The 12,580-nt window shown below is 37.9% G+C and overlaps 1 protein-coding gene across 1 annotated transcript in view; it reads left to right on the top strand.

Annotated features, from left to right (window-relative positions):
- Window positions 1–2,783: 2,783 nt before the first annotated feature.
- Window positions 2,784–12,580, top strand: part of KIF14 (kinesin family member 14) — a 29,162-nt gene continuing 19,365 nt past the window's right edge. The window contains exons 1-8 of the mRNA XM_059822065.1: window positions 2,784–3,892; window positions 4,274–4,528; window positions 5,991–6,078; window positions 8,254–8,352; window positions 10,137–10,189; window positions 10,545–10,575; window positions 10,936–11,043; window positions 12,235–12,351. Coding sequence (XP_059678048.1) covers window positions 2,784–3,892; window positions 4,274–4,528; window positions 5,991–6,078; window positions 8,254–8,352; window positions 10,137–10,189; window positions 10,545–10,575; window positions 10,936–11,043; window positions 12,235–12,351 — 1,860 coding nt within the window. The remainder of the gene's footprint in view (window positions 3,893–4,273; window positions 4,529–5,990; window positions 6,079–8,253; window positions 8,353–10,136; window positions 10,190–10,544; window positions 10,576–10,935; window positions 11,044–12,234; window positions 12,352–12,580) is intronic.

Below are 12,580 nucleotides of genomic sequence, written 5' to 3'. Positions count from 1 at the left end.
ATACAGTTATTAATGATAAACTCCTACTTTGAATTCTGATAATATGAAATATTTTTATTATGATTTCTACTATTTTCTATGCACTGCTGCTACTACTTTAACATAATCTGATAGGGGGAAAACCTCAAGCTTTTAATTTGCCCCCCCGCCCCCCTTTGTCTTCTGTCTCCCTCTGCTGTTGTTTTTTTAAACTTTTTCATATTAACTCAGCTGTACGGTACCTGCAAATGCCAGGTCTTGTATAAAACGGATATATCCTTCAGCAAGAGACCGATTTTTCTTACTCGTGGAGATTCATGAAGTGGTACTTGATAATCTCTCTCATCCTGCAATCTTCAGACGTTTCGATAATCCCCTGTTCCTGGTGGGTGAGTTGGTGAGCGCTGCGTTCCGAGGACGGCTCGGTGCCTGCGCCGCACGCTGCCGAGCGGCTCCCTGCGGGCGGCCGGCTCTATTAACGGACCGGCGGGTAGGGCGGGGCTGTGCCTGGCCTTTCAGGGGACACCGCCTGCGGCGGGCTTCCTGCCCATCAGCCGCAGGTTTTCGGCAGCGGGGCCTCCCTGGAGGGAAGGAAAGGCTTCCGCTAGGAAAGCCGCGGGGCCCGGCCGGCTCGGGGAGCGCCTGGCAAGGAGCCGCGGCTCCCAGCGGGCACGAGGCGGGGGGAGCGGCCCCGTCACCGCCGGGGAGCGCGGGGCCGCTCTCGCTGCCGAAGCTCCCCGGCGGAGGCGGTGGCGCTCGGGGCCGCCCCCTTCTGACGCAGGTCCTCGCAGGAGCCAATCCCCGTGGGCCCGGCGCATTCAAACGGGGCAGGGAGAGGGCGCGAGCTGCGTCTGGTGAGGAGCGGCCGTGGTGAGGTGAGGGACGGGGCTCCCTCCTGGATCCCGGGGGGTGGGTATTCCTGGGGTATCCCGTGGGCCTGTGGCTGGTCGAGGCACGGGTGGGCTATTATATCGGGAGCCGTAGAGCTGGTTCGGCAGCGTGGGGTAGCGGGCTCCGGGCACCGGAGGCGTTGCCCCGCAAAGTCCCCTCAGGCTGGGTCGGTTGGCCGCCACTTTCTTCTCGCCTTCTCCCCGCGGGCTTGGCGGCCTGGCGGGGTTGAGGGGTGCCTTCGGCGGGGCGGTCGTAAAACAGATCTGTCGCCGTGTCGAGAGCCTTATGGGGGCTCGCCTGAAGAGGACAGGTTTGCCGAAGGATAGTAAGGATATCGCTTTTTCCTACGTTTTCACCTAGCTTGGAACACTTGGGTTTTATCTCTAATTAGTATTTGTAATCAATTAAAAATGAGGAACATGTGTACCTTAGCAAGTCTTGAACCTTATTTTAGAATGAAAGAGCTTTTAATGTGGAGGTGTAAGTTTTCTACAAGAAAGCTGTGTGACTTTATAGGTACAGCTATAGCAACAGGAGGGGAGAACTTCTGTTCCTATGCTAGTTATTTTAAAGCTGAATGGAAAAGACAGACTTTTCAGAAAACACTAAAACAATTCATGGCTCACAAACATGTTTCTTTATTTACTGACTGCTAGATTGAACTACAGAATGTATATTTTGCAATTCACGTAACATAAGTAGGTTCCTGTATCAAACTGGATTGAGCAATAAATGCACTCTGGTTTGAAATTCTTGAAACTTTACTCGCAACTTTTAAGCTATGAAAACTTTGTGCGGTCATGACACATGTAGAAGTGGGTGTAATCTCATAAATTCTGAGAGTGCTCCAAAAGCTATAAGTGTGGTATTAAAAGAAACTTCTATTGGAGCAATGGTGAGATGTTTGCACTCATCTTGTTTTCCTTTTTTTCCCCTGACCATCTGCTTCTTTTGTTAATGATATGTATTCAGTTTTTGAAGGATCTAAGGCAGGTGACTTCTTGTTGACTTTTAAGAGCAAATTAATTGCAGCTGGCAGTGATGTCAAACCTGTAACAACCCCATAACTATGATGCCTATGCAACACTGAAAGTATACTTTTCTATACAGATTGGATGTATTGGATGTTCTAAATATTTACATGTAGAAAGGATGTGGAACACCTTCTACAGGTTTTTCTTCTGTCCCCTATGCTAGTATCTTTTTGTTTTGCTAGGCGTATATGTACTACAGTGAACTAAAATAATCTTCAAATGTATTCTAATAGTCATCTTTATTAACTGTCCTATTCTGAGAGTGGGTTTTATATTATATATCAAAATCCTGAAAAAAAAAAAAATCTGCTTTCTGTGTTCACAGATTTCCTATTTGAGGTTAATAGTTTTTTGTTCTATTGGAGTCTGCTAGTTGTGACACACTAAAAGCATAAATTGTTGTGAGTGAATGGAGGCATGATCTTGAATTCCCTTTCTTTGGGCATCATGGTAGATAATTTGGAAGAAATGTCCATGGTGATCTTTGTTGCTAAATAGTTAAATCATTCTTTGTACCAACTGTGCTTCTTCATGACATTTGGTTTACTTTCTGAAACAAATCTTAGAACTCAATAAATGGAATCAAATAGCATACTGTTGGCAGAAGCAGTCATACAAATATAGAAGAATGGCTTTTTTTTTTAAGTGCTGGAGGTGAAACAGAATACTAATTGTTATTAATGTTTGGGGACACACATTTACTGCAGTATCTGTGAAGAGCTCCCCGTGCACTGAAACATAACTCACACTGGACATGAGCATCATAAAAAAACTTTGCTTTGTCTCCCCAGATTCCATAAGAAGAAGCAACTGGAAATAATCTTTTAGGAAAGGTGTTGAACCTATTAAAAACCTAATGTTAACTTGCTGGAAGACAAAATGCCTATTTACACAGTTCCTGCAAGAAGTCGCTCTGAAGTACAGTGTACTACCACTTTGCAGAAGACTTCTTCACAGAATACCAGCAGCAAAACATCTGGGCAGCGATTGAAACCACAGGTGTCAGGAGAAGAAAAAGATAGTCTACTTTCGTGTTCTCAGAATAAGACTGAGGAAATAAATAGGACCTATGTGATTTCGGCCTGTAAAAAAGTGAGTAATGCATCAACTACATTTAAACCTGAAGGCAGATTAACACTTCAGAGGAGAACTGGAGCAAGCAAAGAATCAGTGTCCAGTAGTGAACAACTGCATACAAACTCAGCACAGGGCATGGAAAATACACAGATGGAGAAAAAACTTACTCTGCAGAGGCGTGTGAGGACTGGCTCCATAGAGAAGAATAAAATTAATCAGAATACTGTGCCTGGAATAGGAAATGATGACTCTGCTGCACAAAGAAATTACAAGATTGCACTTCCATCAAATATTAATAATAATGATACCCAGGATGTTAAACCAAGCTTTAAGTTAGCTGAGGGTCAGTCAAGTACAAAGTTGCAGTGTAGCCTGAAGAGCAAGGATTCCTTTGGCTTTGTTGATGGTCTGTATGAAAATGATAGCTGCACGCGTTTAAAGTGTAGGACAAGCGCTGCTGACACAAAATTTCAAAATGAAGTTCCTAAATCAGAACAATCAGTTACCTCAAAATATATTAATAGGATATCAGGAGAACAGGTGAATGAAAAAGGCGTTATAAGTAAGCTAGCTGGAAAGCAAAGGTTGCAACACTTGATTATAAAACATAACAGTTTGGAAAGACCAAGGACACCAACAAAAGGTTCAACAGAAGGGTTTAAGCTTACACCAAAGACTAGCACTTCTCAGGATCAAGCATCTCTGTCCGCTTCAAATAAACAAACACCTCGTCTTCAAATTCTAGCCAAAAAGAAAACTAGTGTCTCCAGCTCTCCTTCTGTGAGCAGAAGTTCAAAACCAAAAGAGAACACAGAAACTCTAGTTGCGAGCAACAGCACTGAGAGAGATGTTTTCAAAGTGCAAAACAGCAAAGTGATTGTAGCTGTGCGTGTACGGCCTTTCAGTAACAGGTTTGTATCCTGGGCTTATTTCTGATGCTAATAGTAGCTTTTACAGTGTGTGTTGATTCCTGCTTTGTATTTTTTGAATTGTTTAGTCATTGACCCAATAGAAATATAATACATACTTTGAAATTAGCCAATATTTCGTGCAACATCAAGATAAAGAGTTTATTAGGTGGTTGAATTAACTTTATAGGGGTTTGGGGCTATTTTTTTACGTATTCATTAGCTGAAGTATTTTGAGCCTGAATACTTTGTATGTTCCTCAAATGGTTTTTTTTAACAATGATTACTGAACTTCTTATTTTCCATAAGGCAGTTGATTGAAATGACTAACTTAAAGCATGTAGCTTATGCTTTTTAATTTTTTTTTCCCCCCCTTCCATTCAGAGAGAAAGATGAAAACTCACTCCCTGTAATCTCCATGAGTGGTTCAGAGACAGCTGTACGACATCCAGCCACAAACCAAGTCTACAGCTTCAGTTATGACTTCTCTTTCTGGTCTTTTGACAACTGTCATCCTAATTTTGCAAGCCAAGCAATGATTTATAAAACTTTGGCAGTGCCGCTCCTAGAAAGAGCTTTTGAGGGATATAACGCTTGCCTTTTTGCTTATGGGCAGACTGGTTCTGGAAAATCATACACGTAAGTTAATGATAATTGTTAAAATTCTGTAGGTGCCAATTGTTATGCAATGTCAAGTCATGAAAAAAGATTATATGGAACAGGTTTCATAGTTATTGAGTTGTGTTTAAATATTTTTGCATATTTTAAAACAAATTAAAAATAATTAAAATATGCTCATAATAATTGAGACAAAATTAACTGTAGAATATTTTAAAGTATCTGACACTGACCTGTTTCTACGTCTAGTGAAGAAGAAAAAAAGCTCTTTCCAGAGATTTTAGTGAAGAAAACCCTTTGTTAATGCTGAGAGCTTCTCAGACCCTCCCAGGGCTGTTGTTCACTACTGTTTGTTATTTTGTGTGTGAAGTGACATGTTCTAAAATATATTATGTTTTTTGGAAGAGATCTTTAAGAGACCTTTCTAATTATGGTCCTGACTATTTCAGAACTTCAAATAAATTAAAAAAAAATTCCAGATGTTTGTGGCACTGTGTATTTGAAATCTAATCTTTACCCAAAATAATCACAGACAAATAATGTTTTGACTGTTTATAGCCAATTTTATATACCTCGTTTATATTTTTCAATAGAATGCCTAGTGAACTGTTTTTTTTCCAACCATGCATCTATTAAAATCGGTTCCATGAGCTTTATAATTTCCATGAAGCACTATAGACTTTTAAATATGTAGTTGAAGATCAGAAATGTTTCTATTCAGTTTATCACAATTTTAATGTTTTGATTCAATTTATCATAGCTTTTATCCTGCTTTTTAGTTGGGAACTCTAATTTTACTTGTAATGTTTATTTACCTTGGCCTAAAAGAAAGATATGCTCAATATTGCAATTGTTATCCTATTTGTAGGTTTGCTGTATTTCTTTCTTTGTCTACCTGAAGGTGGACGAAATCATTTACCTTCACCCCTTTGTATTTTCAGCAAGGCTGAAATTAATATCAGTAATAACTGTCTCCTCAGGTCAGGTCTGCACAACAAACTTCTGCTGACAACTATGTTGTGCAGCTGCGTAAGTCTCTAGACTGTAGCTGAATTAGTCCAGTACACTGGTGTTCTGCAGTGGCAGAACTAGACAGGAAAGAAACCTACGCCAGCAGTGGAGAGGGGCTTAGGTTACTGCACTGGCAGGGTGCAGGTAATATGAAGTGCATGCATGTTAGGATATCAAACGTCTATAGGTGTACTGTTTATAGTACAACTTACTCTTCAGTTGCTGTAGGGTTTTCGTTTGACTTAGGTTTTCAACCCATTTCTCAATGGATGAATTAGAAAAGCCCTCTGAACATCATCTTGTCCAACTCCCTGCTCAAACAAGCATCAACTTAGATCAGGTTTAATTCTGTCACTTATTACTTCTATAACTTAGAAGCATATGGCATTTCAACTTAAAAGCTATACAATTAATATTAAAACTAGCTATAGAGGGTTACGAAACTGAACTAGCAGGTTTTTTGTAACTACAGGATGATGGGATTTGATGAAGACCAAGGAATAATTCCAAGACTTTGTGAAGATCTTTTCACTCAAATAGCACAAATGGACAAGCAACAGGTAGTATGCTTATGCTATTGACCTTACATTGAATTATGAGAAAACTGATGCATTTTAATATTTTGATACCTGTTTCATTCTTTCATTTTTAGACCTTAGTGCTTCTCCATTTATTAATGGCTGTATGCTTTCACTGATTCAAATCTTATTTCTGTTAATAGCTCTCATTAACAGGGTTCCCTAAATAGTAAAAATCAACATTGTTTTGCTTCTTTAATGACAATAATGTAAAAAAGAAATATAGGCATGATATTTTTGATGTGTCACTAGACTAGGATTCTTTCCTCTACATAGCATGTCTTACAAGATAAGATTTATGTAACGAACGGTAAAAAGAAATCCTAGTGGGTTCCGTACGTTCAGTGGAGGCATATAGAATAGAACTCAAAAAATATGAACTTATCTTTAAACATTGTCACATATCAAAGCAAAATACACTTTAATAGTATTCTAATTCTAGTATTCTAGCTCAGTATTTTTGCCGAAATAAAAAAAAAAATCAACTGCCCCCACCTGGATATTTTTTTTTAAGAATTTAAAATTTTTATTGTAAATAATGTTTTGTTTGGAGAATAGATCTTTATTCGTACATCACTCTATATGAAAGAGTGGCCTTCTGAGAGGGGGTGGGAAGGTTTCATGTGATCACAATGTATTTTGATTTGAATTCCTGTCCTATGGCTATGGTATGTGGATTTAAAACCAACGAAGTAGTAATCCTTTCCAGAGTGTTTTAATGAAGGATTATGTTATGTTTCTGTCCCAATTAACTGTTATAGTAATGGTAAATTTAGAGAATCATAACTGGAGACACAATTAACTTAAACTCTTAAAAATTTTTTAAACTACTCATTTCATGTCTTAAGAAGAAAAGACCCAAACTGAGAATGCAAGTATGTAGGGGGTTTGTTTGTGGGAATTCTTCAGATATATTTATTTTTCTGTCTGACTGTTGTTAAGGCTTTTCTAAGACTGAATTTCTGCTACGGAATCACTTTTGAGGAACCAGCTTGACTACAGTACAGCACCTGAGATTTGAATTGTGCACCTAAAGCTTTCCGTAGTAATAACACAAATCATAATTTGTGGTTAGAAACTCTGAATGTCTCTTAAAATTGTGAAAAGGATTAGAAACTTGTATTTACACTCTTTCTTGGATAAGGAATATCTGATGCAAAACATGCTGGTGACAAAGACTGTTTTTTGTATTCTTTTTCTCTGTATGTTTGCCCATGTCTGTAAGGACTGACTCACAGGTCAGTAGACCTTGACATTCAGTTAAGCTTATGCAGGAAAACTTTCCTATTTTTAACTATTCCAGTTTTCTTTATTGCTTTATGCTTGAATTATTGACTTTAAATCCTAGTACCAGTGAACACGTAATATTCTGATCCTATGGTAGATTTGGTAGACACTGAGAAATCTAAGGTTATTTATTACTGAGTTTGGCTAGAGAGTATAACTTCTAATAAATGCAGAGCTGCTAGATATGTTTGTTATTCTTTTGCTTATGCATTCTGAATAAGTAATTCTGTTGTTGCAAATTGTCTCAAATCTTGTATTTCTGATGTCAATGTTTTAGGTTGTTTGCTGCAATCTTCCTTGTCTCTTAAAGGAAATTCCATTTTATTAAAAAAAAAAAAGAAAAAGAAAAAAAGACCTTGGATGCCTTCAGAAGGAGATGTGTTTTCATGAGAATTTTGTTGTTCAGTACTTTTTAAAACTGCTGTAGGTAGAATCAAGGTTTATCTTTCTATAAGGGCATTCTGTTTCATGTCAGGATGTTGACAATATCAATTCGTGTCTTCTCTGTTACATGTATCATGCTGTAGAAGCACAATCCCAAAGGGAATGAGACTACTGCAAGTGCAAACAAAACTGTGTTTTCATGTACTAAAAACCCAACACTGAAACTTTTGAGGAAGATGAATATACATTCTTTTAAGTTTGATAGCTGTCATGTGGGAATGGCTGTGGTTGGAATTCCGATAAATTGTGTTCTTGGCAATAGCGGATCCCTGGTTTAAGATATCATTTCTCTTGGAAAGTCCCTTCAGTACAAATGCTTGTAACATTGAATAGCAGGATCTGGTAATCTAGGTTAATTTTTGGAACAAAGGATGATGAAAATGTTTTGTGGACTATATTAATAATTTTTATTATTAATTTTATTAGATTTTGTATCATCTTGAAATGAGCTTTTTTGAAGTATACAATGAGAAAATTCATGATTTGCTTGTCTTTAAAGCTGAAAGCGGACAGAAGAAACAACCAGTAAGTTGCTTATGTAAACAAGTATATGCATAATCTCAAATTAGTGGCATCTGTTATGTAAACAAAAATGCACAAATGACAAGTGATCATTGTTTTCTTATCTAAGGATTGTTGTGAATAATGGGATTCAGATTAAAAAAAATCTCACTATGACTTCAAGCAAAATGCTTGGCACTTCAGAAATGCTAAGCAAAAGAAAATCTTGCTGAAATAGAAACAAAACTATTCAGTAGAGTCTTTCAAAATTGTTGTTAACATCTCTCCTTATCTGCAAAATGAAGATCATCTTATCAGCCTTTATAAAAAGTCTCTTATAATCTGGAGATTTAGATAAATAATAGTCTATTGAGTCTTCTGTGCAATGTAATTTGAGTTATAATCTTGTAATTTAAATGGAGTTCTAAAATGGAAGGATGCCAATGCCAGGAGGCTTCCAATGGTGTTTGGGGGGAGGGGAAGTATTTGCCTAACTGTATTTGATCTACCAGTCTCCTAATTTCTCACCACTACTGAAATGTCCGTTCACTTTCTGAAAATATCTGTGTATTGTTTATCTACTGGGATGCCCTGTTTGCCACTGACTCTATGTATCTAATTGCAGTCTGTAGTATATTCATGAAAAAAATGTTAATATTTGCAAAGGGAGAATTTTTCCCCACTTTGCTTCCTCTGTGTATTTACATTGCCCAGCTACAGAAAACTAGTGTCATATAAGATCTTAGCACCAAGATAGATAATATCTTTCAGATTCTTTGCTCTGGATAATTTACTGCTTAGAGCCATGGGGCTGTCAGGAAGTTCCTTTTTCTTCTGTTGGTTGGTTGGTTGTTTCCCAAGAAGCTGGAGGAGGTGGTGGGGAGGCAGAAATCAGTGACCTGATTAACTAGTTAAGGATCACTAGTTCACAGAATCACTACGGTTGAAAAAGACCTGTAAGATCATCAAGTCCAACCATCAACTAACACCACCATGCCCATTAAACCATGTCCCGCAGTGTCATGTCCACGCGTTCCTTGAACACCTCCAGGGATGGTGACTCCACCACTTCCCTGGGCAGCCTGTTCCAGTGTTTCACCACTCTCACTAGTTAAACTAGTTTAGCTAGTTTTTAATGCTTGTGTGTTGGAATATGTAAAAGCAATAAATTAGAGAAATTTGTGTTAAATAGGGGATGTAGGGAAGGAATTTATCATGTTTGATATATTTAAAAAAAAAAAAAAATAAAGTACTTTCTGTGTTCTGACATATTGAACACGATACTGGCCACTTGTGTGTAAACTATGATTATTAGTTTCTGATAAAGAAGATATACTACATTCAACTTGCTGTTGAAATAAGTCCTTTATCCTAAACTTGGGACTTATGTGAACTAGTTATATAGAAGTAAAGACTATACTGTCTTGTTTATAGTAGGAATGCTTTCATCTGTGTTTTGTCAGTGATTTTGAGCTAAGCTATTTAACTTGGAAACATAATAGATTTATGTTGCAGAAAAGATATTTTTTTTCTTACATAAATATCTTCTATAAGATATGTGTTCTTGCAGTTAGCTCTGTGAGCAAGTGCCTGGTGCAGTCTGCTGTGATTTCTCAGGCAGCTGGAAAAATTCAGTTGTAGGTATTTTCCTGAAAATACTGTTCTAGATGATTCATGCTAAGTTTTGTTGATGATAAATGTCATATTAGGGGTGTAGATAGACTTTCTCTTAATTCTAAGATATTCCTGAGTGCTAGGTCTAACTAATGCACTCCTAATAATTTTTCTTTTAAAATTATTCTCATCAGCTTCGTGTAAGAGAACATCCAGTGTTAGGACCATATGTGGAAGGCCTGACAGTGTAAGTCTTAACTGTTCTCATTTTAAGAGATGTATGGTCTAATCCTGAAAGAGCATGCTAATTATTATCTTGAGGCTCTGTGAAAGCTTGTGTACTCACCAGTAAATTAGGCAAGATCTTAGTATCACATAGTTTTATGAAAATGTGTATCCATGTCTAGCTTGACTTGATGTATTTCCTTTAGTGTATTGCTTTAGTGAAATAAGTGTGTGGAAGTCTCAAGACACCTGGAGCTTTTGTGGTATATTTGTATTTTTTGACTGTAACTTGGGAAATGTTTCAGAACTCAGGCAGCAGGGAAAATTGTAGAAAGAAAACAGTCTGAACCCAAACTTTTCTTTTTCCCCCACCTTAGGAATGTTGTCAGTTCTTACTCTGATATCCAGGTAAGAGTTATTTGGTTACCAAAAGGGAATACAAATATTTCTACTTGCTCTTTCCTTCACTGATGAAAACTAATTTCCATGGATGGGAAGAAAATGGTTTACAGACTGGCCAGTAGTCTATGATATTTCAGCTGATTCTGTAAAAAGATAATGAAGACTAGTCCTATATAATGGAGCTAAGTAGATGCATACAGGCAAGTGGCACTCTTTTCACATGATTGTCTCTTAAGCTTAAGTTTTAATTCCTCCCTCACAGAGTCATCTTTTGTGTTAATAACTTTTTATTTGCAAACATTTTGATCTTCAGTTAACTACCCAAAGTAGGTTTTGGTTTCACATCCTGACTTTTATCTCTTACAGAGTTGGCTTGAACTAGGAAATAAGCAGAGAGCAACAGCTGCTACAGTAATGAATGACAAGAGCTCTAGATCTCATTCTGTCTTCACCCTTGTCATGACGCAAACCAAGGTATTGTTGGGTATTTTATATCTGTTCAAATCAGGCAGTAAAAATTGTTTTGTGTGCTGCCTAGAAAATTGTTCTTAGAATATACTTGAAGATGCGTAAAGCACAGGGCATTTTAACATGGCTTTCTACACAGCAAAACTTGTTTTATTGTACATGCTTTGAGTAGGTTCTGATGTCTCTATGCTACATATATTTATAGCAGCGATATAAATATGTCTAGACTGGCAGATCTAGGAGTAGTTCCAAGCTTCCGAGTGTGAGTTTTTGAGATGTAACTGAAATCCAAATTGAGGCTGTCAAGACATCTTAGCTTCTAAGAAGGTTAGGCTATGCGAGGTGGATAGCTATGCTGAGTTCCTGCAGGTGATGAGCTGAGACAATGGTAGGAGATGCAATTTCTGCTCAGTTTCAACACAGTTCACTGAGTAAATGTTTCCTTGCTTCAAGATACCTCTTTCACCCATGTGTCCCAAAGGGACTACAACTCCTCATCTGATTTACAGATGTAAAGAGACAAAACATGATTTAGTGAGATGAGCCTGAAAACAGAAGTGAAATGGTAGATAGAGCTCCTCAGAAGTCTACAGTCTATCAGTTTTCTCCATTCACAAATAACTTGTTGGTTTGGTTTTTTGTTGTTTGGTTTAATTTTTCGGACCAATTTCTTAATCATCGTCTTCCTTCCTCCCCTCACCATTCTCACCAGTGGATTACTTATTTTTTTTGTTGTTCTTGGTTGGTTTAATTTTTTGGCCCAATTTCCTAATCTTCTCCTTCCTTCTTCCCCTCACCATTCTCACCACTAGATTATTTCTTTCCTCTAACAGAAGTAGTCCTGAGACTTTTCCACAGACTACTTAGCTGATCTTTGTTGGTCTAAATCAGTAACAGCTTACTGATTTCCGTGGGTATTGGATAACCGCAATAGTCAAACTTCAGACCCAAATCCATAGTTTGCTAAACTGTTGTTTGTGCAGTTTATGCTTATACAGTTATTCAACCGCAAACAATTGATACTATGGTTAAAAGTCTGAAGTTAGTCTCCTTCAAGGAATATACATGAAGGTATCCTGTCAAAAAGTAAATGCAAGTGTCAAATTTTTATGTGTTTAAAGTGAACAGCTTGTTAGATTTCTGCTTGTCCTCAGGCTTTTTATTCTGGTTTGAATGTAAAAATCTCCCTTTTTTCAGGTAGAATTTGTGGATGAAGAACAATGTGATCGTAGGCTTACCAGTCACATAAATCTAATTGATCTAGCTGGCAGTGAATGCTGCTCAATGGCTCAGACCACTGGAGAAAGGCTGAAGGTAAATCAAGATTGGAAATCTGTGGAAAAGCGTTGACTCCAAAGAATACCCCTAAACCCCAGAGCATCCTCACCTACTAGGACTCTTGGGCAGGAACTGTAGTTAGAAAAGGATATGTAGCCTTTATGTTTATAAGTATTGCATAGCATTTTGCTAGTGAGGGTGGATGGCCCTAAGAAGCTGTTTTGACTGTGCAGTCTGGCAGGCCAGATCTTGCTTAGGACAGCAC

Source organism: Gavia stellata, chromosome 10, assembly GCF_030936135.1.
Source record: "Gavia stellata isolate bGavSte3 chromosome 10, bGavSte3.hap2, whole genome shotgun sequence".
NCBI lineage: Eukaryota > Metazoa > Chordata > Aves > Gaviiformes > Gaviidae > Gavia > Gavia stellata.
This window is presented reverse-complemented; position numbering and strand designations above follow the sequence as displayed.